Genomic DNA, 25,470 nt, shown 5'->3' on the forward strand with positions numbered 1-25,470 from the left:
AATAATATTTTCTTGGCTTATTTAACTGTTTCTTTTGTTAAAGAAAATATTTGGAATCGAAATGTACTTTTTTTTTTAATTTGCTTACGACGAACAGAAACAGAAAAAGTAACTTAAGATTAACGTTAACCGTATCATTATACGGTTCATACACAATAATTGCCCAATGACACTCTCGCCCACATAAAGCCTATGTATGGGAGAACAAAAAAAAATACAAGCTCAAAAACTATATGGAGTCTGCACAAACTTATCTGAGAAAGACTATAGCATGGGAAAGTAGTGACTGTGTTGATGTGTAATGATGCACTAGTCTTGTAGTCTTGCTATCTTGTTATATCATTAAATAATAACGCAGTAAAATACTATATGAAGGAATAGTTCAAGCAAAATGTCAAACTGTCTCCAACAACGAATATGCTAACTGTATCTGTTGTACATTACTAGCTATATGCTGCTGAAACTATAACGATAGTTGAAATATTCTAATCTGTAATATGATTGGTAACATAGCATTAGAAGGACATAGGTGGTTTAATATATCATGGTGGCCTTTGAATAACATTTCAGCTACGAACTGGGTACAGTGGTCCAGTCGTCCTGATAAGGTCGAGTATTGAGCGAGTTTCGTTGCACAGATATAAACCAGAATGAAAACGAGGAAGCCAGAATGTAAACATATGGTGTTATTTTTTTGCTTTTGGTCCAACTAATTTGTCAAAATCATTAGACGCTACGCAACGTTTATTCATTGTTTTCGTCTTAAAATATTTCCCGCTGAGTCGGTGATATCTTTACAAATGTCCAATTTTAAAATTCGGTGTTCGATTTCCAGCGATGGACAGATCGAAAATAGCCCAGCTATTCTGTAGCACAGCGTTAAAGAAAAGAAAACCAACAACAAAATTCGAAAATGAAATAAAAATATCAGATTTTAATCAATAATGATTCTGCGCAATTCATCCAATATGTTACAACTGTTTCAGTTCCAAATAAGCATTTTTTCCGGATTCGAATTTCACTGAGAGATTTATTTTATGATTGGTATTTCAGACGGTAAATGTAGAATGTTAAAATCAGAAGTTGTTTTGTGTGTAATCAAAAACACCTTGTTTCACCTGACTAATTCCAAGAGTTTGGTGCAAAAAAATGCAAATTTTAAACGAATAAGTAGACATTCATATGCCTTGCTAGTCATAGACTAATCTAAAAACAACAATTATTTCTGTCAGTTTCATACTGGCACAGTTGCAAGTACTTTAACGAGTTAAAGCTATGGAAATGGCCAATAAACCAAACCAATGGTTTCAAGTTCTTCCAGTAATGATGTGTTATTTTATGTACAGCAGCGTCAGGAAATTTATTAATTATTCATATTTGGCTTCTGTTAATTTACAGGAAAATATGAAAAATACTGTGATTTAACTATCTGGGATTTAATGATAAGTCACGATATTACTTATTTATTGCATTTTCCCACGAAATATAACGTTTAAAGTACGTGTAAATGTGTTCTAATCACAAAAATTACAAACAAACAAATATCAACCTTTCCAGGTATCTTTTATCGCCCATAAAGTCAAGAGTACAATCTGTCATATGTATGATACGATAAAGCCTCATAAGTTCAGATTTCAATTTATTTCCACAGAGGAAAAGTATACCTGTTAAATTAGGTTGAAATAACTCTGATCTTTATTAAAGAAAAACTTGTGGGTGTAGCTCTTAGAATAACTTTGTTATAAAAACTCATGTGTTTTTCTGGCGTTGTCTGTGGTGCCCAAAGTGGCATATCTGTGGACTTATGTTCGCTAGAAACCTCAATTCGTTGTCCGTGGTGGAGGAGAGCCTAGATAGCCCTTTGTGTAGCTTTGTGCGTAATAAAAATCGAAAAGGTGTACTGTGAGAAGTACACAAACGGGATGCAATGCTCGTGCACCTGTGCGAATTTATAGCCAAACGGCTATCTACGCTAGCCGTTCCTAATTTGGCAGTGTAAGTCTAGAGAGAAGGCAGCTTATCGTCACCACCCACCGTCAACTCTTGGGCTACTCTTTTACCAACGAATAGTGGGATTGACCGTAACTTTATAACGCCCCCACATCTGAAGAGGCGAGCATGTTTGGTGTGACGGGAATTCGAACTCGCGATCCTCGGATCACAAGTCGTGTGCCATGCCGAGCCTTCTTTTAACTCTATAGTTACTTCATTTTAACAAGGGTGGTGTATCGCAAGACATTTTCCTTCTGAATTAATCAAACAATTGTGACGACTGATACAGTTTTACCTGTTTTTATGAAGGACAGTTTTATCATAAGTGAAACATCAGTTGTTGATGGTAGTTCTGTTGCACGCTTGGGACGACTGTTTGTTTCCTTATTTGTTCATACCAATTTAAATTAAAAAGGGAAATATACGGGAACCTGAAGGTAATCATCTGATTAAACAACACAGTACAATTTATAACACAAATACCACTGTGCAATTAATAACACAAATAACGCAGTACAATTAATAACACAAATAACACAGCACAATTAACAACACAAATAACACAATATAATTAATAACACAAATAACACAGTACAAGTAATAACATAAATAACACAATACAGTTAATAACACAAATACCACAGGGCAATTAATAACACAATACAGTTAATAACACAAATACCACAGTGCAATTAATAACACAAATAACATAGTACAATTAACAAGACAAATAACACAGTATAATTAATAACACAAATACCACAGTGCAGTTAATAACACAAATAACACAGTACGAGTAATAACATAAATAACTCAATTGTGTTAATAACACAAATACCACAGTGCAATTAATAACACAAATAACATAGTACAATTAACAAGACAAATAACACAGTACAAATCAAATATTCACTGTTTAAATTTTAAATGTTATAATTCTATAACAATTAAACATAAATTTTGGCGCAAGGTATCTGCGATAAGGTGAAAAATTAACCCTAAGGTGATAGTAATATTTACAGAAGTAACGACCACATGGTGCTCTTTTCCTGTAGTTTGTTTGTAATTAAGTACAAAGCTGTACAATGGGCTATCTGTACTCTGCCAACCACAGATATAGAAAACTGGCTTCTACCGTTTAAGTCCGCAGACATTCCACTGGACAACATTTCTTTCTTATGAGACGCTGATAATATGTTATATAATAATTCTAATTACATTCAGCAGGCAAGATAAATGTAAATATTCTGCTCGACATTTAATTTAACCAATTGTTTACCCAATAAAACAGACGTGTCTTTATTTAAGGGAGAAAAATGTATTCTAAATATAATATGTATTATTATTATACCGAGTGCAATCGGATTGTATAGAATCTGTTAAATAATAATTGGGTTTAAGTATGTATGTATGATTGTTGCTAGTGCATATAACACAAGGGATCACAAAAATTGGCCATAGTAAACATACTTTACACTCATAGAGAAATATGTGGAAGGAACATTGGTAGAACTTTAAATACATATACATAAGCGCATTTTGTTCTATATCACGCGAACACATGTTCATATTTCTACAAATCTGCTCCAGACTTCACGCCATAACATAAGGCATAAGAATCAGTGTTAGATGAACTTACGAGTAACATACTTCTAAATGTACACTTTTTTATTAGTGAACGTCTTATTATAATAATATAAACATTTAGGAAATATAGCCATAACTGGTACCAAAGTTGAAAAGTTTAAAAGCGTTTAGTTGTGGTTTAAATGTTATAATTCCAAACTAGATGAGATAGCGTTAGAAAACTTTCGTATGTACTTCCACGATATAGACGGCCCGGGCATGGCCAGGTGGTTAAGGCACTCGACTCGTAATCTGAGGGTAGCGGGTTCGAATCCCCGTCACACTAGATATGCCCGCCCTTTCAGCCATGGGGGCGTTATAATGTTACGATCAGTCCCACTATTCATTGTTAAAAGAGTAGCCTAAGAGTTGAAGAAGGTGGGTGGTGATGACTAGCTGCCTTTCCTCTAGTCTTACACTACTAAATTAGGGACAGCTAGCGCAGAGAACCCTCGTGTAGCTTTGCGCGAAATTCAAAATAAACCAAACCAAATTGGCACACATAGGCAATTAAATAGATTTGTTCTTGTGAATTTTGCGCAAAGCTTCATGAAAGCTAACTTTAAGTGAATGCCAATAACTAAGCCACACTTGGCCCTGAAGCTTTATGATATACCGGCGACATATTTAATCAAACATATACCGACTTGAGGTTTCGCTATTTTATGGAGTTATTTTAGGATATTTTCCCTTTTATTCTATTTTTCTCTCTAAAGTTTGCAATTAAAGACACACCAGCTCACTGTAATGAAGAGAATTTCGCTTTCTCTATTTATGTTACTATTTCTTAAAATTGTAAATTCATTAATTGTTTTGCTAAAATAGTCCGTTTGGAGCTGTGCGGTGAGGCTGAGGACTTGTAATAGGTGAGCAGAGTACGAATAACCCTCACGCCAACCTTGAGGTGAACAACATACAGTTCTATATAAAGAGAGTATACCAGGTGGGTATGCTTAGTTAGGAACAATATTTTCTGAAAATGTATATCAGAACGATTGGAGGCCCGGCATGGCCAAGCGCGTTAAGACGTCCGACTCGTAATCTGAGGGTCGCGGGTTCGCATCCCCGTGGCGCCAAACATGCTCGCCCTTTCAGCCGTGGGGGCATTATAATGTTACGGGCAATCCCACTATTCGTTGGTAAAAGAGTAGCAAAGCTTCATGAAAGCTAACTTTAAGTGAATGCCAACCACTAGGCCACGCTTGGCCCTGAGGCTGGTAAAAGAGTAGCCCAAGAGTTGGCGGTGGGTGGTGATGACTAGCTGCCTTCCCTCTAGTCTTACACTGCTAAATTAGGGACGGCTAGCATAGATAGCTCTCGAGTAGCTTTGTGCGAAATTCAAAAACAAACAAACAAATAGAATGGCTGGTATGGGTATCATTGGTGTTAATACCCATACCAGCCGTTCTAAGATACATACTTATTTCAAGTGAGTTTCTCGTCATCAAGAAGTTTTCTCAAGTGAAGCCATATTTGCAATACTGTGATTAACCAAGCGTGTGTCAAACTTCGTAAGAAGGTCACGTAATGGAAACAAGGCACAACCAAGAAATTATATTAAAACCAGTTCATATACTGAACGTTGTGTTTGGTAAGCAAATTGAACAATACTTTGAAGTCGATATGAAAGGTTTCTATCGAAATGTCGCTTTAGATGTCACGTATTTCACCCCTCAAATTTCTAAAATTTAATTTTATGTTTCATATATATGTATTTAAACAATTTCTTACATCACTTGTCAAGAAAGAAACCTTATTCGACATGTTGTGAAAAAAAAAAAGCCATAAACTATCTATCAACAGTCTTCAACTTCGTAAACAAGTATTTTTTAAAAAATAACTTCCTACACGGTATTTTGTCTTTACAATTGAATTTACAGGCCTACGAATCTAAACTTCATAAAAGTTGTTTAGGTTTTAATAACGGATTTTCCATAACTTAGCTACACAGATTTCGAAAATAATATCAATTTTTTTCTATTATGTAAGGATTTTATTTACAAATAGTGAAGTATAGAAAGCTCTTATTTAGATCAATTTATTATTTCGTTTACTAAAATCAACATTTTTTATTATCATGTTTGTTATGTTTGGGAACAATCGATAAGAATCTCACATTGTGATTGGTCTAGAGAATTCTACACCCAGTGCTTGTCAACATTTTAAGCATAACAAAATATAATCCGATTTCAACGAAAATGATTCATTTATGTAAAGGTACATATGAAGTTTTATGAAAAACGTTATGGAGTAAAATTGATCTATTTTTTCCGGATTCAGCGTACGGGAATTACTAGAGAATATGTAGAAACTTCAGGACAGCAAAGTCATCGCAGGCCTGTGGTAACAACGAAAATACTAAATCCAACGAGTACTGTCACAAATTAAACTGAACTTTTTCTTTTCTTTTCTATCAAGATTCAAAAGAAAAAGCTATTGATTGTTTTTGTGGTTTGTTTTGAATTTCGCGCAAAGCCACACGAGGGCTACCTGCGTTAGCCGTCCCTAATTTAGCAGTGTAAGATTAGAGGGAAGGCGGCTAGTCACCACCACCCACCGCCAACTCTTTGGCTACTCTTTTTCCAACAAATATTGGGATTGACCACTATTGATTATAGGTTAAAAAAAAAGGATGACCATAATGTTATAAAAATCTCTAATATTGATGTCCGTGTTCAACCAGCAAGCTTGGAAAGTGATTCCTAGATTTCGTGGTTCGCGTTTCGTTGCTGCAAAAGCACGCTCTTTTGTTTGGGGTTTCTATAAGAGTGGTTTTCATTTATTGATTGACTGACTATTTGGAATTAAGCGCGATGCTACACGATGGACTATCTGTGCTCAGCTCTCCAAGAGTATCGAAACCCGGTTTCAAATCATGCAGAAGTAGCCCAAGACCTGGGAATGGGTTTTGTTGAATACCTTCTCTCCTTCTAGTCTATAATCTGAAAATTAGGGACGACTGATACATGTAACCCTCGATTTTTTTTTGACATAAATTCAAAAGCAAATATATAGATAGATATATGTGTGTGTGTGTGTGTGTGTGTGTGTGATTCAAGAAAACACATATCCATAAAAATTACTGTTTAATGTTTGTTTGAATTCTGCGCAAAACTACACGAAAGCTATCTGCGCTAGCCGTTTCTAATTTAGCAGTGTAAGACTAGAGGGAAGGCAACTAGCCATCACCACCCACCGCCAACTCTTGGGCAACTGTTTTACCAACGAACAGTGGGATTGACCGTCACATTATAACGCCTTCAATTCTGCTGAAAGGGCGAGCATGTTTGGTGCTACGGGGATTCGAACTCGTGATCCTCAGATTACAAATCAAATGCCTTATCCACCTGGCCACTATTTAATGTTAATGTTTGCTCTATTAAACTTAGTTTTGATTATTATTATTTGAATATTACTTTCGAAAATGGCATACAAAGTGTATTTTCAGTAGCATATTAATATTTTATAGAATGTCTCCCGCTGGTCTACTGATTTACAAAGTCCGACTCCCCTCGGTGGACTCAACAGATAGCCCTCTGTGGCTTTGCTATAAAAACATAATTTTACAGAATATTAATGCAAATAAGCAGGTGGTTTAAAAAACGCTTTGAAACTAAACCAGAATATTTGATGACTTACTTTACTGTCGTGATTTCCCTGTAGTTCAAGCGAAATATGACAATTGACAACTGAAACTACAAATTTGAATATTTTGAAGTTAAGCCATACTTACTGAAGTTTGAACTTTTACGTATAATGGCTGACATATATTAGAGCAGGATATTTCTCTCATGAGACTTCAGCAAAGATATTTCATAACATTATAACCAGTTGAAATTAATGCGATTGTGACGAAGTTTTCCATTTGTTGATATGTGTTTTTATTTTTTAATGAAAAACGATAAATTTTAATTTATCTGCTCACCAAAAAAGAAACACTCAGTCAAAATGTAATTATTTGGAGTTCTTATGAACATGGTAATAAAGTTTAGGGAAAAACTGGCAAGGATCAGACCCCCACTTCAAAATGTGATATATTTGTTTGTGTGTTGTTTTCCTCTCACTCTTCAAAGTGTTCTTTAATTTTCACACTGATAACTTCTGGGTGCACTAAAGTGTTTAGTTACACATTATTCGCAGGTTCATCGGTAACATTTTAACGGCATTATTAGTAACGTAATAAGAGTTTCAAACAAATCCTAAGGCAAACAATAAGTTTATTTGGTCGGTATTTGAACGATCGGATTGTAGTTTGTTTGTTGATCTAACCATATCTATCTGACGCCTTCATTTTCCTTTGTCAGGTTCTCCTTTCTTTACTTCATTATTTTTAACTTTTACTAATGTTTTTATTAAATTGAAGTCTCCCGCTAGTTCAACGGTATGTCTACGGATTTACAACTCTAAAATCCTACGTTCGCTTCCCATTGGTGGGCTCAGCAAATAGCCCGATGTGATTTTGCTATAAAAAATACACATTAAACTGAAAACCTTTCGTTATTAAGATATAAAAATTTGTTTTATAAATTGCTGTTAACAATGTTTGTCACCATTTACTTGTAGATAAATCAGACAGTAAATAATATTTTACCAATATTAAAATTTAGGCCATGGTATTACTTAAACTTGTCAACTCATATTATAATCTACACTGTAGTTTTATACCAGATTATTCAGTCGTTTCAACAGCATAAAAATCATTAACTTAGTAAAACAATAGTACTGCTTCTACAAACGTCTATCTTTGTTTCGATCATTATTCGTTAGAGGTGAATTTTCAACAAATTTAATAATTACCTTAGAAACTGTACTTTGGTTAGGTATAATTCCTGTGTGGTTGCCATATTTCTAAACACTTTAATTTTTGAGCAAAAAATGAAACAAAATATGCGGGTCCTCGAACTCAAGTTCTTCTCGGTCCTTCTGCTGTTTCCATGACGTTTTACAACTGTGACGTAATAGTTGCCAAACGCGCTTCGTTGCGCGCCGACCATTGTGTTCCTTTCAGTGCTGGTGTTTTATGTAAATCTATCGGTGCTTTTTTCGGATTACATACTTTGTGAGACTATTTTTTGTTTTGATATTGCTACACTTTGTTTGTTTTTTGATAAAATGGTTTACTAAGTTGCTTATGGTTGTAAAACCGGTTCGGCATCGGGCAAAAGCTTCTTTTCGTTTCAGTGCAAGGAGTAGGAACCGGCAAGGTGGTGACAGTGGGTACGGATGGTCAATAGGAAGAACTGGACTCCTTCACACCATGCAAAGCTTTGTCAAGGTCACTTTGAACGCTCATGTTTTGTGTCGGATCCCACTGTTTTGAATTCCGTGGGTTTCAAGCCAGGCAGGTTGAGACTGAAAAACCATCAGCAATAGACAGGATCGTCCCCACCATTTTTCCTCGTGTGGAGCTGAGGACTGATCTCAGCCTGCAGCGTACAGGTTCCACCCCTCTGAAGCCATCCCTTGCCATCACGAAAAGAACAAACTTAAAGGTATGTGTGCAATATAAAACAATAAACAATAACTAGTATAATATAATAATTTAAAAAGTACAATTTTTGAAGAATGCAACTAGACATACACATTTCACATTCATGAGCGTGTTTTGCATTTGTGGCACCTGAATGTCAGTGAAACCTTGATTTCCTAGTCTAGACAGTGGACAAATCTATCCCAAATAGAGTATATTCCAAGTTTAAAAGCTGCTAGATTATTCTGTAGATGTTTTTGTATCAGTTTTAAATATGGAAAAGTTTGAAGAATTCCATTTTTCAAATTTAACATTTCAAGATAAATTAACTATTCAGACTGCTACATCTAGTTTGACTTTATAGACAGAATTATGACGTATAATTGAAATTCATTTTAGAACGAGTCATAAATAGCCGGTACAATGATTGTGAAAGGGCCGAGTATTAGTTACCATAACAAATAAAACCCAGTCTGTGATACCAATAATTTATAAGCTTGTGTTTGTTTTGTTTGTTTTGGAATTTCGCACAAAGCTACTCGAGGGCTATCTGTGCTAGCCGTCCCTAATTTAGCAGTGTAAGACTAGAGGGAAAGCAGCTAGTCATCACCACCCACCGCCAACTCTTGAGCTACTCTTTTACCAACGAATAGTGGGATTGACCCTAACATCATAACGCCCCCACGGCTGATAGGGCGAGCATGTTTGGCGCGATGGGGATGCGAACCCGCGACCCTCAGATTACGAGTCGCACGCCTTAACACGCTTGGCCATGCCAGGCCAATTTATAAGCACGAGACAGGTTTCGAGATGCTTAAAATTGCACGTGAAATAATTCAGACGATATTTGTTGTCATGACTTAGGCTTACCATTTTTCCACTGGAGGTATGACCGACTCGCAACCGGCCTAGGCGTATCAGTATCACTCACAGTTCCGCTACTCTTGCTCGTGGAACTGTCCTCATCACTAGAACTTGTCAGATCTGTGTCAAAAGTAACTGTTCTAGGTTCGTTCAGAGTAGGTTCGAATTGATATGGAGCTACTCGACACTGTTCAGAACACAAAGTCAAAACAGACTCCACCTCTGTTTCTCTGTATGCACTGGCCATGTTTATTTACATTCAACGCGATGGCATTGGCGGTTTGTTTAGCAACTATTACGTCACAGTACTTCTCCTAACGGCAAACGTAAAAACTAAAACGTTCGGATTGCCGCTCGGAAAGGGCTCTTCCTGTACCAAGTTCTATGTTTCATTTATTAGCACATATTTTTTATAAAAAATGTGAACCTGCAAAATTAATCAATATGAGTAGTTGTTTTGACTGCAAAGTTTTCTTTTTTCTGTAAAATACACCTTTAATAGATACTGGTTTTTAATAGGTTTATCTTGCTATTCACCTTTCATCTTCGTTATTACAAATTTTATGAATAATTTGACATGATAAACTATGGTTTTTTGCAAGAAAATGGTATGTAAAAGTAAAATAATTATTGATTTTTTGTTATGTCTGTTATAAATACTCTTCGTAATTTTAATATTTAATTTTTACAGATACATTACGGAATTCATAAGGCTTTAACTGGAGCGCAAGAAGAGTTTGAGAAAGTGTGAAATGTGACAAAAGCTCTAAGTTTGTTGTTTCAACAGCTAAATATGTCACGTTTATAGCACATCCTAAGCCAGTTTAAAAAAATTCTGGAAATGTTCTTATTAAGAAAGAGTTGAACAGAAATCAATTATTCGGCACATACTTTTATAGTTGTGCTGTCTACAAATTTGGAAATAAAATCTTAAAGATAGAAAACTTGCTCTCAAAATTTAAATGAATATTTACTATAACTGTATTCCACTTCGTCAATGGCTATCGACTGACAGATTAAAAAAACTCTTACTTTATATAAAATAGAGCACCTTATTCGCTTAATAGTCACGTCTTCAATAAACGAGCTTTAGATGGATACCAAAAACCTTAAACAATAATCGCAAACGACATAACGAAAGAAGAAGGTTCTTAAGCCTAATAAGTCATGATAGGTCGTGTAACCTGCAGATTTGTTTAAATTGCTTGTCTTACCTAGTCTACGACGAACTCCAATCTAAAAATAAGTTGTATTTACACAAATAGCATATCCAAGGGAACTTTCTCTTTCCACCATCTTAGACATTCAACATAGAAACATAACCTTCTTATAAACAACATAAAATATATTTTTCAAAATAATGAAACGCTTAAAGTAATATTGTTAAAGCGTTCAACTGAAATAGTCATTAGTTCCTATCTCGCTAAGACTGCGTGAGATGCTTATAAAATGGTGTACTCTGAATACATCTAAGTCACAATGCTGAGCGAATAAGCCATTTTAATAACTAGACAGTTATTTTGAAACAAAGGCTTAACGAACAGTTACACTCCTGTTTATTCGTGTAGTTATACATGGTTAAACAACTGTTAAAACTCTACACAAACTGGGTTATATTTATACTTACACTTCATATAAATCTATAATAAATTCACTGTGTGATTATAGTAATAAACAGTTTCATTATCTTGAAATGGTCTCATCCATTCTAGTCAGTAAAGAAAAATATTCGTCACTGCTATCCATTATTAGAGGTGTTTAAAATACACGATTGAAGTTTATCTGTTTACTTTCTCAAAGTAACTAAGTAACTGAGCGATAGCTTGATTCTGCTAAAAGCGAAACTATAGTTAAATAAAGCTGAAAGAAAGCTTGGAAAGTCTAACTTAAATATCACTTGAATTGTTTGAAAAGACTAACTTAAATATTTCTTGAATACCTTGGAAAGTCTAACCTAAACATCCTTGAGTAGCTTGGAAAAACTAGCGTAAACATCCCTTGAATAGCCTGGAAAGACGAAATTAAACATCTCTTGAATAGCTTGGTAGGTCTAACTTAAACATCCCTTGAATAGCTTGGAAATACTAGTATAAACATCCCTTGAATAGCCTGGAAAGACTGGAATAAACATACCTTGAATTGCTTGAAAAGTCTAACTTAAACATCACTTGAATTGTTTGGAAAGACTAACTTAAAATCCTTTAAATAGCCTGGAAAGACTAACTTAAACATCCCTTGAATAGCCTGGAAAGACTAACTTAAACATCCTTTGAATAGTCTGAAAAGACTAACTTAAACATCCCTTGAATAGCCTGGAAAGACTAACTTAAACATCCTTTGAATAGTCTGAAAAGACTAACTTAAACATCCCTTGAATAGCCTGGAAAGACTAACTTAAACATCCCTTGAATAGCCTGGAAAAACTAACTTAAACATCCCTTGAATAGACTAGAAAGACTAACTTAAACATCCTTTGAATAGTCTGAAAAGACTAACTTAAACATCCCTTGAATAGCCTGGAAAGACTAACTTAAACATCCTTTGAATAGTCTGAAAAGACTAACTTAAACATCCCTTGAATAGCCTGGAAAGACTAACTTAAACATCCTTTGAATAGTCTGAAAAGACTAACTTAAACATCCCTTGAATAGCCTGGAAAGACTAACTTAAACATCCTTTGCGTCGCTTCACGCGAATATCAGAAACAATCTTCTTCATACAGCTTATAAACCAGTAAATAAATACATGTTTCGATTTAAGATATCAAAGATGTATTAATATTAACTTGTTATCACATCAGAGTGATATCAATTTGCTGTGCACTTCCTGACACCTGGCTTTTAAACGTTAATAAACCATATCAGCAGCTTTTGTCTTCATAACTGTAATTAAATAAATAATGTCTAGTTACATTAACTGTCAATTAAAAACTTGCGCGCTGCTATATTAGATCCTCCCAAAAAGGTCCAGCAATTAGGACTATAGTAATGATTAATATAATACTCTGTTACGTGTATTTAAAAGAGGCCATGCATGGCTAAGAGTGTTAAGGCGTGAGACTCGTAATCCGAGGGTCGCGGGTTCGCATCCCCGTCGCGCCAAAGATGCTCACCCTCCCAGCCGTGGGGGCGTTATAAAGTACGGCCAATCCCACTATTCGTTGGTAAAAGAGTAGCCCAAGAGTTGACAGTGGGTGGTGATGACTAGCTGCCTTCCCTCTAGTCTTACACTGCTAAATTAGGGACGGCTAGCACAGATAGCCCTGGAGAGTAACTTTGTGCAAAATTCAAAACACACAAACAAACAAAGTATTTAAGAGCAAGCAAGAAATATGGCGGTTTTATAGCAGTGGAATAGTGTGTGTGTGTGTGTGTGTGTGTTTGTTTTGTTATAGTAAAGCCATATCGGACTATCTGCTGAGCCCACCAAGAGGAATCGAACGCTTAATTTCAGCGTTGTAAACCCGTAGACTTACCGCTGTACCAGCGGGGGACATGGAATAGTGGTCGTAAACTTTATATATACTCTTATTTAACTGCTTCACGTTAGTTGATCAATACATAGTTTTAACTTTTAAAGTATTTCATTGTGTTCTTCATGACCCGTTATAAAATGTGGTGTATTTTGTCGTGTTCTTCAAGACCCGTTATAAAACACAGTGAGAATTCCTTTAAATTAACCATCTTTAACTTTTAACTCTGATTTTTTTTCATGAAACGGTAATTGTGGTTATAAACACATTGGATCGTCTTCTTTATTATTTCGTTTGCAATAACCTGTGGGTCGGTGCGACTGTTACAAACCGTTTAATTAAATTATTTTGTGTAACTTTTACTATAGTAAGGCAGTTAGACGTTTGTTAGACGTTTTCATCAAGTCCATTTTTTCTTGCGATATATAACTTAAAACCTCTGCTTTACTGCATAATAATTTTATCTTTCAGCTGTCATTTTTATAATTGGTTCAAAAATATTCAAAACCTTATTTAAGATAATTAATTTCTTATACAAGATTTATAAACCATAACGTTAAGGCCACATTTTTAGAAACTGCTGTCGCCGTTTTGTTACTTCTTTTTACACAGAAGTTAAGTGTTTTTCAGTTTATGTATGCTTATCCTAATTTCTCTCTATGCAGAACTTCTTTCAAAACTGAACTAAATCTGGAAAAACGTTCACGTCGTATTTGCGTTAAGATGAATACTAAAAACACACATCGAAAATACAAATGTATACAAAAGAGACAGTCATATCTCACAGAAAACTTTATCTTCATAAAATCTGTGATGTATCACTTATCACGTGATGAAAATGGACCAGTCTTCGTACTACCTGAACAATGTTCTAGGATTAGCGGAATTTGAGTTACGTATGTAAGTTAAATAACGAAAAACTATTTTTATTTATTTGAGTGTATATTAATTTTGAATACATGTAGAAAAAAACTGATGAAACTCATCACGACAAATGTACTAAAATCGTTAAATTAGAATATAATAGACTATCGGATTCTATGTCACTCAGCAAAAAACGTTTCCTAAAATCATTTAAACAAAACTGACTAGTTTTGGTTGTAAACTGATTAACTAATAAGATTTAATGCAATAGGTTTTCTTAAATATATCTAAATAATGGGATCAAACATTTAATTATAAATCAAGGCTTAATGCTAAAGAGTCCAGTATGGCTTGGTGGTTAAGGCACTCGACTCCTAATCTAAGAGTCGCGGGTTCGAATCCCTGTCATACTAAACATGTACGCCCTTTCAGCCATGGGGGCGTTATAATGTAACGGTCAGTTCCATTATTCGTTGGTAAAAGAATAGCCCAGAGTTGGCGATGTGTGGTAATAAATTGTCTTCCCTTTAGTTTTACACTGCTAAATTAGGGATGGCTAGCGCAGATAGCCCTCGTTTAGGTTTATGCGAAATTGAAAACAAACACACCTTAACGATAAACATGATAAAAAACTTGTTATTAAGTAAATAAAACACAATCAAATATGTAAACATGATTTTAATTCGAGTTCTTATTACATGATTCTCACATTCGATTGCTGATGAAGTAAATGGAGGAATTAGGTTCTAAATTCCTCTAATCTCATGTGTTTCTTGTTATAGCTGTTGTTTCACCGGTCACAGATGAATCACAAGAAACATCGTACCTCACAGTTTCCAACTCGTCAAATCTTTTTTTCAGATAAATATCACAAATATTCATAAATGATCATGCAACATTTCGACCCTCTATTTTACGTCTTCCAGTGACACGGCGATATCTCTGCGGACTTAAAATGCTAAAAACCGCGTTTCGATACCCGTGATGGGTAGAGCACAAATAGCCCTTTGTGTTGCTTTGTGCCTAATTACAAGCAACAACTCTCTATTAACTTTCGGTAATCCAAATGCACTGTTACAAAGCAACCAAATTTCTTGTATCTGTTCTCAAATCGTCAACATTTTAATTCAGTTCTGAGCTCGTTCTCAATTGTTATGAAGTTTATAGAACCTACATTTTCCTAGTGAGTGTTTTATGATTATATTTAATGTAGCTTCTTTACTGACAAACATCCCATTGGATAAGAAAATCACTGACATCGGAAAAATAATGTCAAAAGAAATATCTTGTTTAAGTCTAAATTATAGAATAGTTCAGATCCTAAATTATCTAAGCTGTAAAAAAAAAAAAAAAAGCATTGAAAATGAAAAATTATACGACAATTGATGGTGTGACTATGGGATTCCCACTTGTTTCAATTCTATCTGAAGCTTTTCTGAGTCACCACAAACGATCTTCGGTTGAAAAACTGCCCTGAGGAATTCAAACCAATATCTTATAAACGTTACGTTGACGATTATTTCGTCATTTCTCGATCAAATAACGAAGTTTAACAGTTTCATGAATATTTAATTTCGCAACACTTATCTGAAAAGATTATCTTTGAAACTAAAAAAAGAAATGAATACTTTTCCTTTTACAGAATTCCTATGTATGTCCAGTTTTAAACGTTGTTATATTGAAACAAGTGTTCATGTGACAGCTCACGACAGTTTAATAGTTTAATTGCTGTAGGATATAAAATTAATTTAACAATACATCTACTAACCTGAGCATTCCAAACATGTTCAACTTATTTCACCCTGATCCTGACCCGAATATTTCCAAACAAAATGTTAAAAATTCCCATACAAATGTTCACAAATTATGAATTGCCAGTTTCATTGGGCATCCCATCATAAAGTTTCATAAATGGAGTTAATTTTTTTAAAAAAAGTAAAGGTTTTTAATCGTATTTCCTTGCCTCCATTGATATTGTTGTAAATAACCAACAGTATTGTAGTTTAACTATATTGTTGTAAACAGACAATAATACTGTAAATTAATTTTGTTGTTGTAAACAAGAAATAATACTGTTGTTTTTTGTTTCACGCGATTAGATTATTCTTTTGATGTTGTATTTTCTATTCTGCCTAATTATCTTTATTTTCTCATGCCTAATAACAACCTACATACGCTGTCGACACTTGCTGGTAACTTGGAAACAACTAGGTACGATGTTTTTATTGTATATTGTGCCTTCTAGTATAGAACTAATGTCGATATATTGACATCTCTGATATATTTATCAAAATTATGTGTGTTCTGCAGATTAAAGTCGTTTAGTACCTAAAGACCTTTGTATCATTATAATTTAGAAATATTCTGACACAATCACTTGTTACTAATTGTCTAGAAGCTGATGGTGTTTAAAGTCGAAAATAGTCAAAACTCTTAATGTAAAAATCAAATAGTATGTTAGAACTTTTAATGTAAAAAGTAAATAGTATGTTAAAACTTTTAATGTAAAAAGTAAATAGTATGTTAAAACTTTTAATGTAAAAAGTAAATAGAATATTAAAACTTTTAATGTAAAAAGTATGTTAAAATTTTAATGTAAAAAGTAAATAGTATATTAAAATTCTTAATGTAAAAAGTAAGTAGTATATTAAAATACTTAATGTAAAAAGTAAATAGTATGTTAAAACTCTTAATGTCCTAGATAAATAGTATGTTAAAACTAATATCCGATTTCTCAAATTGAAAGGGCTAGAAATAATTATTGCTTTTTGTATTAAGCACAAAGCTACACAATGAGCTGTTTGTGGTAAGCCGATTACGAGCATCGAAACCCGATTTTTACCGATGTAAGTCCGACGCCGTGCTGATGTGTCACTAGGGAGCAGGAGAGAAATAAATTGTGACACTTTCATCTTTTCAGACAGACATGTGTAAATTTTATCCAATACTCCAGTTTCTGGCAATTAAGTGTTAAACGATTTGTTTCACAATTTTCACATCAGTTACATTTATTTAAAAGTTTCACATTCTACCTACGTATCTTTAAATTATTGGGCTTGATTACCATGTATTTAAAATCTTTAAAACGAAGGATGTATTTCATTAGATTTTTAATATTTTTGTTTCTCATAACTAATGTTGGTGAGTAAAATAATTTACCGATTTGAGTACTAAGAAAGAGAAGCAGTAATGGTTTTTACTTCCTATATGACTATTCGTGTTGAACATTATTAGTTTTAGGATACAGCCTAATCTTAAGTTCAATAAGACAAAATTTCTTTAACATATTTGATGTAAAATATAATACTAGAAAGTGTGTAGTTAAATAGGATAATTTTAATTATCTATATGAATGTGGTGAAACCGGTGGGTTTATATATAGTCTGCGTTGCATTTTTATACCGTAAGAGTACTTAACTGTTTAACTAAATATATGATTGTCCTGCCACCAATGGAAAAAGTCTACGTATCATCTTTAACACTAGAGGTGTATATTAATTGTTTTACTATATGAATGTCTTGCTATGGATGGTAATAAATAATCTGTGTAGAATATTCAATACCAGAGGTATAATTTATACCGTTTGAGTACCGTATCTGTTTAACTAACTGTCTGAGTGTCTTGCGACTGATAGAAATAGATGGACTGTGTAGCATCTTCAATACAAGAGGGATACTTTTTTCTTTCAAATAATGAAATGGGTCTTTTAGAAATGAATGGGAAAAAAAGATACAACATTCTATTGTCTTCAATTTCACAGTTGGTTTGTGCGAAACCACTAGAATCATCACAATTAATCAACATTGATATAATATGTTCAACATCATTAACATACACGTGAATTAAAGCTAACTTGACTGTTCGATGGTGAAAGTATTGTATAATTTTTCCACCTCCACTACAAGAGGTGCCTAAAATGTGTTGATACTGTTCGAGTCAGACTACAACTAGCTGGAGTACCCAGCACCCTGGACGACAGAAGTTATGTAAATTCATAGTTAATAAAATGTATTTTAGGACATAACAAGTTGCTTCCGTCATATGTAATTTTAAACAAAAAAAATCGACCATAAAAACTGGAAAACTCAAAATGTGAAACCACAAATGTGCATGTATCTCCGTATGAACCCTATAAATCTTCGAAGCAAATTTTGTGAAGATTTATCAAGGGAGCGAAGTAGTTGTAAAAAACGTTAAAAACGCCCATAAAAATCGCAAAATGCAAAAACGTATATTTGTGTGTATCTCCTCATGAACCCGATGAACTGCCATACCAATTTTGATGAAGATCCATTTATACCCTGCAAAGTAATTACATGAAGATACAAAAGAGAGTACTATCATATTCATGTAAATACTGAGTGAATGAATTCTCACAGAGTATATTTAGTACTGAAGTTCGTTCCTTTTTTTAACCTTTTTTTCTTACATTCAACAAAGAAGTGATAACTAACTCCCTGTTGTGTTAGTCAAATAACTGTGAGGGTTAAAATTTTCAAAAACATTTATGGAAAAAATTGGTTGCAATAGTGAAGAGTGGGCTAACACGAAAAAAAATGCACTTACGATCCAATAGGGACGGAGAACACAGGCTTAAGGTATCTGATTCACTGACGCCGCTGGTGATGTTGGGCACTTGACCAACTGGTAAGGGCTGAGAGTTTAACTGAAGACGGCTTTTGTCACCATTAGTTACCGATGAAGCAGGACTGCTAGCAGTCATAATATGAAGGTCTTTACGAGTTCTTAATTGTAAAGAGACATATAAATCATTCGAATTGTACGTGTTAATAAGTTCAACGTACAGAAACTTTAATTGTTGTACTTTAGGAATAGCACTAAAATATATAGTCCTAGTTTCTGCAATTATGAATGATCTTACGTGTCGAAGCTCACAGCGTACATTAAAGTTTATCAAACTACTGGTCCTGGTTACGAATGCTGGTGCGTGTGACATCCAGTGTAATCGTCATACAAGTAGTCGCGTGGCGCTCGATCTTTTAGAGCACGCGCGCGCACGCGGAAAGAAAGTATCACAAAAGTTTAAACAAGATATTCGTAGAACAGTTTTACTTATTTAGCCAAATTAGTAACTTACTGCGTTTGTGGTGCTATTTTCTTGTTGCTCCCAGTGGGAATCTCTGACGTTTCGTATATCGTTGCGTATGTATTTTACGTAATAGACACGACTCGCAGAACCGTAGAATATGAAATAAAATAAACACACAAACATAAACATAAGTATTTTCTGCTGTTTGATTTGGTGTTGTATTGTGATAGTAACGTGTTTATAAAATTATCCTAACAATATCAGTTGTCAAATTTTATAACTCCACGTTTATTGTAGCAAATCATATCACATTTCAACAATACAAAAGTATGTAACTTATTGTTTAATTTCTATTGTATATTACGCGCGCTCTGTGATCCCTTGTTATGCATTTCACATTAAGACATTTTTTTCGTAGGTAAAAGCTGGAGTAAAATAATAAGAGATTGCTAAAATTTTAAAAGTAGACAGGCTTTGTAACGAAATCACCAGGCGCAATGTCAGGTGAACTTTCCTAAAAATTTCTGTTTAGAACAAAACCAAATGGGACTATCTGCTGTATTTACCGCGAGGATCAAACCACAAATTTTAGCGTTGTACGTCCGTGCTCTGCTCACCACGAGATATTATAAAGTAAGGTTGTTTTACAACACGGTTTAATTTTAACGTACTCTTTATTATAATTATTAAATTTGATAAAGACAAGTAGGGATAGGTATATACGTAACATAGCCAGCTATAGTAACATAGAAATTTTTAATTTTACACAACGTATTGAAATAGGAAAGTCAAAACTAAGAAAACTAAAAGAGCAAACATACAAGTTTCCATACTTTGGCTCAGACTAACATAATAACAGTGTTTTGGAAACCAGGTTAGATTTTACTTCCTTGTGTCAATACATTTTGTAGCATTAAAACTTTGTATATTACGAAAGTTGGCCTGGCATGGCCTAGCGCGTTAAGGCGTGCGCTTCGTAATCTGAGGGTCGCGGGTTCGCGCCCGAGTCGCGCCAAACATGCTCGCCCTCCCCAGCAGTGGGGGCGTTATAATGTGACGGTCAATCCCACTATTCGTTGGTAAAAGAGTAGCCCAAGAGTTGGCGGTGGGTGGTGATGACTAGCTGCCTTCCCTTTACTCTTACACTGCTAAATTAGGGACGGCTAGCACAGATAGCCCTCGAGTAGCTTTGTGCGAAATTCCAAAACAAAACAAACAAATCACTAAAGTTAGCTTACAGGTTTACTTACATATCAATTTCTATCTGTACTTGTACAATTTGATTTTGTTATTATACTTGTTTGTTTCCTTTTATTAAATATATTTTTGTACGCCAGCAATTCTAAGCGTGGAGCATGCGTATATGCGATTCGATTTTATAACTCACTAGGTTCTCTATCAACCTACCCTCTAATCTAATTATAATTATATATATATCCTCTGTGTGTTTGTGTGTGTGTTTTTTATAGCAAATCTACAATGGGCTGTCTGCTGAGCCCACCGAGGGGAATCGAACCCCTGATTATATATCCTCTAACAGCTTTTTTGATACAAGAAAGTAGTCACTGGGACCCCAAACCGAAGAGTTCTATTACTTTTTCTATAAACTTGTCAGGACACGTAACTTGTAAACTTAGATGAAAATTTGTTTAAATAGTGGACTTTTAATTCACTCCGTAAACACGTATTAAATGATTTAGACGACTTTATAAGTACAATAAGCTTAGATTTGCTCAGCCAGTACTTGAAATAGCCATTATTAATATTAAGGTATTTTAAAAGTGGTTTTAAAAGGGGATTTTTATTGCCACTATTTTGCTTCATGACGATTCCTACTGTTACGTACTACTGTACTTAATGATACGCAAGGTGGTTAGGGGCGCTAGACTTGGAATCTGCGGATCGTGGATTAAAATTTCCGTTCCGCCAAACATCCTTACCCTTTCAACTGTGGGGTGTTATAATGTAACAGTCAATCTGACCATTAGTTGGTAAAGTAGTAGCTCAAGTGTTGGCGGCAGATGATGATGACTAGCCGCCTTCCCTCTAGTCTCTCACTGCATAATTAGGGACAGCTAGCGAAAATAGCCTTCATGTAGCTTTGCACAAACTTCATAACAAACAAAGAACAATACTTAATGATATTCTTTGAAACAACGAAAAGGACGAATCAAAGACAAAACCCGCATAACTATAAGTGCGTTATAGTCACTGATAGCTGCGTTCAGTATACTATAGGTAAAAATTACTTATAGGTAATTTTTACCTATAGTATACCAACTAAAGGTGGCAGTTACTCCGTTTGGTCACCCGCTGGGACAGCGGTAAGTCTACGGATTTACAACGTTAAAATCAGGGGTTTGATTCCTCTCGGTGAACACAGCAGATAGCCCAATGTAGTTTTGCAGTAAGAAAACACGCACATACTCCGAAAGTAATAATGTTACAAATTTCGCTGTGACACAGCCACTCAGAGAGAATGTCAGTCCGTCTTTAAATGTGGATACTTCAGTTAGTGCTCTAGTTATCAATCAGTCTGTAATAATGTTACAAATATCGCTGTGACACAGCCACTCAGAGAGAATGTCAGTCCGTCTTTAAATGTGGATACTTCAGTTAGTGCTCTAGTTATCAATCAGTCTGTAATAATGGATAACTGTATTACGACTCTAAACTGTGTCACAATTACTCTAGTTAACAGTACGTATTTTAAAGCCATCTTTATTACAACTCTTGCTGTAGCACAATCAATCAGAGCAGCCGTGGATTCGACTATAATAATAGATACTCATATTATACTTTTATCTATGGTAAAGACGCTCTGCTCAGTCATAGTTTCTTTTATCTGACACTTATGCTGAGTGAACTATCGTCACGTCCAATATGATACTGACACTGCTAATTTTAGGATATAACAAGCATCTCAATACGTCTCTGTTTTTAAGATCAAACAGCATTTCTTTAATTTGGTCTGAATAACCAGACCAGTATTCGGTTAAGAAATGGCACATACCAAGTGTTCAGCTACTTACAGATCTGAACACAATTTCCCGATACATGATCGTTTTATAAAACACATTCGTGCTACTACAAATCCCGAGAACAAAGGAGCCACCGATGAACATTACGTCAACACACACGCATAATTAACGAGACACCTTATTGGATCAAAATTTTACACTCTTGTGACAAATCTATTGACAGAAGATTTAAATAATTTCTTATTCACTCCAAACGCCATTCCATTGACATATTCAATGTTTAGTCCTCATAATAAAATCATTATTATTTAGTGAGTTTTTTTTTTAAGTTTCACTGCTATGATCAGCGACCCCAACCTGTTCAACAGTACTTTTAGTGAGCTTCACCATGCACCATTCTATTGTATTAGCTCAGATAGCCCTCGAGTAGCTTTGCGCGAAATTCAAAACACAAAAAACAATCTATTTTATTATTGTAGCTTTATTTTCGGTTACTCTATTTAGAAATGAGTTTTCTAACCTTTGATGTTCATCGACCCCTATGAAAGGTGTAAACCGAAACGTTGGGCGGAATAAATAAACATTTATTTGAAGTTTGTTGTCTTCACTGAAAATGGTCTCCACCCTTCAGTCAGTACTGAAAGTATTTTGTTTTTTCAATGATAACACTTTCTAACGTAAATAAATATCTCTAGATTTTGTTACTTCTGTTATATCAAATATAAACATCACACATTTGTTCCAAAGGGAGAAGGTTCCGTTTTCCGAAGTCGCTCGGTTTATTTTCGGATTCTGGAATTAGTGATTATTTTTTCAGTCAAATACTTTCTTAATTAAAAGTTTAATATGAATCTTTTAACTCTCAGTAGATTACGAACGACACACCAGATTAAGCTTAAAACTCACATCTCCAGTAATATTAGGCCTCATCGAACCACCTTATTCTTATTTGATTACCCACCTTCATATCCGGCGTTTAAGGATAGGCAACATAGGCAGATGCCTAGGATAAGATGCTATTACGTTATCGTGAATTGTGCCTAAATATGTATACAATTGTATTATTTTTCATTTGTGATCATCTTTTCTATTTTTATATTATGTTCTTTGATACTTATAAATTATTCTCAGCAAAGGAGTTTAAACGTAGTTAATTTATACTGATATTAAAATACAGCACACAAGATCACAAGTTTTTAAACATTGCCACAGAATGCCATATTGAGATATTTGCACTTCAGACGGAAAATTTTCTTCGATGTATAACGCTAAACAAGAAGTCATTTCCAGAAAGATAAATGAGGCTTATCGATTTACAAACAACAGAGGAAGGTACAAAAATAGACCAAATAATGGCTTTACCAAACAATTAAAACAATAATAGCTTCACCAAACAAGTAAACAAAACTTTTGTCTTGGTTTACCTATCGTCAACTTCTTACATACCAGTGTCTCAGCGGTAATTCTGTGTGCTTACAACACTCAAAACCGGGTTTCGATACCTGTGGTAGTCACAAGAATGATAGCTCATTGTTGTAGCTTTGCGGTTAGCGACAAGTTTTGAACTACGTCATTCTTCACGTAATGTCACTAAATTCACAAGACATTTAACGAGTTTTCGTCATTTCACCCCACAAAATTTCCATTTTTCCTCTACATGGAAAGCTCAGACTAGTATAAAGTTTTGTATGGTATACTTGTTACAAAATTACAAAGTTAAAGAGGGAAAGATGTAACGCAACTACCAATTTGAAAGAGATGTGAGAATTTGGGAACCATTTTGAAGTATTGTAAAGAATACAGGCTGATTTAACGGGCATATGAAACTGTTTTCTTTCATTGTTGTAACTGTTAGTCCTTGTGCGTTACAGAAATGCCTAAAAAATCGAAAAAGCTAAAATTTTGTACTTGTAACGGACAGAACGGTTTCAACGAAATAAGATGAATAATAACAAATATAAGCACAAAGGAAGAGATGCTTTGTTCTTGGATGACGATGGATAGTCTAAGGTTTGCTTGTTTGTTTTTAATTACGCACAAAGCTACTCGAGGGCTATCTGCGCTAGCCGTTCCTTATTTAGCAGGAAAAGCAGCTAGTCAATACCATATGGCGCCCACCTCTTGAGCTATTCTTCTGCAAACTAATAATTGGAATTGACCGTCAAATTATAACACTCCACGAGGTTGAAAAGGCATTCATGTTCGGTGACAAGAATTTGAACATGTAACTCGTGGATTACGAGTCGAGTACTCTGAACACTATGCCTAATAATTTCAGAAACTAAAATATTATTTAAAATCAGTTTGATGTTTCAGGAGAGAACACCTTTTCAAATACAATCTGGGTACGTTTAATACCAGTCTGGTGATATTCAGTTTAAACAAATTGGTAAAAAAAAGTTCTTTTGGAAAGCTGGGTTTTAATTGGTAAAAAAGTTCAGTGACAACAGATTCAAAATTTCTAATTTTAAAATACTGAGTCTTGGTTAATGATATTAAACCGCTTAGGAACAATAAACGTTTTCTATGAAAATAATGAACTCAATTTCAGCAGTGTAAAGTTATTCTAGTAATGAGCTCGTAAAGCAGATATATTGAGGTCCAATTTCAAATTTTAAAATGGCGATAGTTTCTTTTAGACTAATGAAGTTGATTTCTGTACAGTGAAAATAAGGAATCCCTGCTTAGAATACTAGCTCAAAATTGATTACTTTTTTTCAATTTAACTCTAAAATAATACTTTAGGCTAAACATACCTTAGAATAATTACTTTTTTGACTCAGTTAAATATTCATCAATAGCTTCAAGACAATTTACTGTTATAAAGCTTAACAGCTGCAAGGAATTTTATACATGAACTTTGTGTACTGTTTGTTACACATTATAATTTATCCCAGATGAGCTTCCGATTTATCGTGTTACTTCTTAAAAGTTCCAATAGCTGGAAATTTTAATTTTAATTTAGAAGTTAATTGAATATCAATATGTATCAAACTTATCATATTTACCAACAAGAATGATATGCAAAGTTTTCTTTCTTAACACAAATACATTTTCATATACAAACAATTATACAATTTATAATTGTTATTACAACTAATTACTAAAATAACGATTTATAAACAAAACATTTACAAACTTACAAACAAT

At 34.3% G+C, this 25,470-nt stretch overlaps 1 protein-coding gene across 1 annotated transcript in view; it reads right to left on the reverse strand.

Moving 5' to 3' along the window:
* Positions 1 to 19,257, reverse strand: part of LOC143239562 (uncharacterized) — a 69,790-nt gene extending 50,533 nt beyond the window's left edge. Inside the window, exon 1 of the mRNA XM_076480749.1 lies at positions 18,856 to 19,257. Within this exon, the coding sequence (XP_076336864.1) occupies positions 18,856 to 19,246 (391 nt within the window). The 5' untranslated portion in view covers positions 19,247 to 19,257. The remainder of the gene's footprint in view (positions 1 to 18,855) is intronic.
* Between the last annotated feature and the right edge of the window lie 6,213 nt (positions 19,258 to 25,470).

This window comes from Tachypleus tridentatus, chromosome 13 (assembly GCF_004210375.1).
Source record: "Tachypleus tridentatus isolate NWPU-2018 chromosome 13, ASM421037v1, whole genome shotgun sequence".
In the NCBI taxonomy this organism is placed as follows: Eukaryota; Metazoa; Arthropoda; class Merostomata; order Xiphosura; family Limulidae; genus Tachypleus; species Tachypleus tridentatus.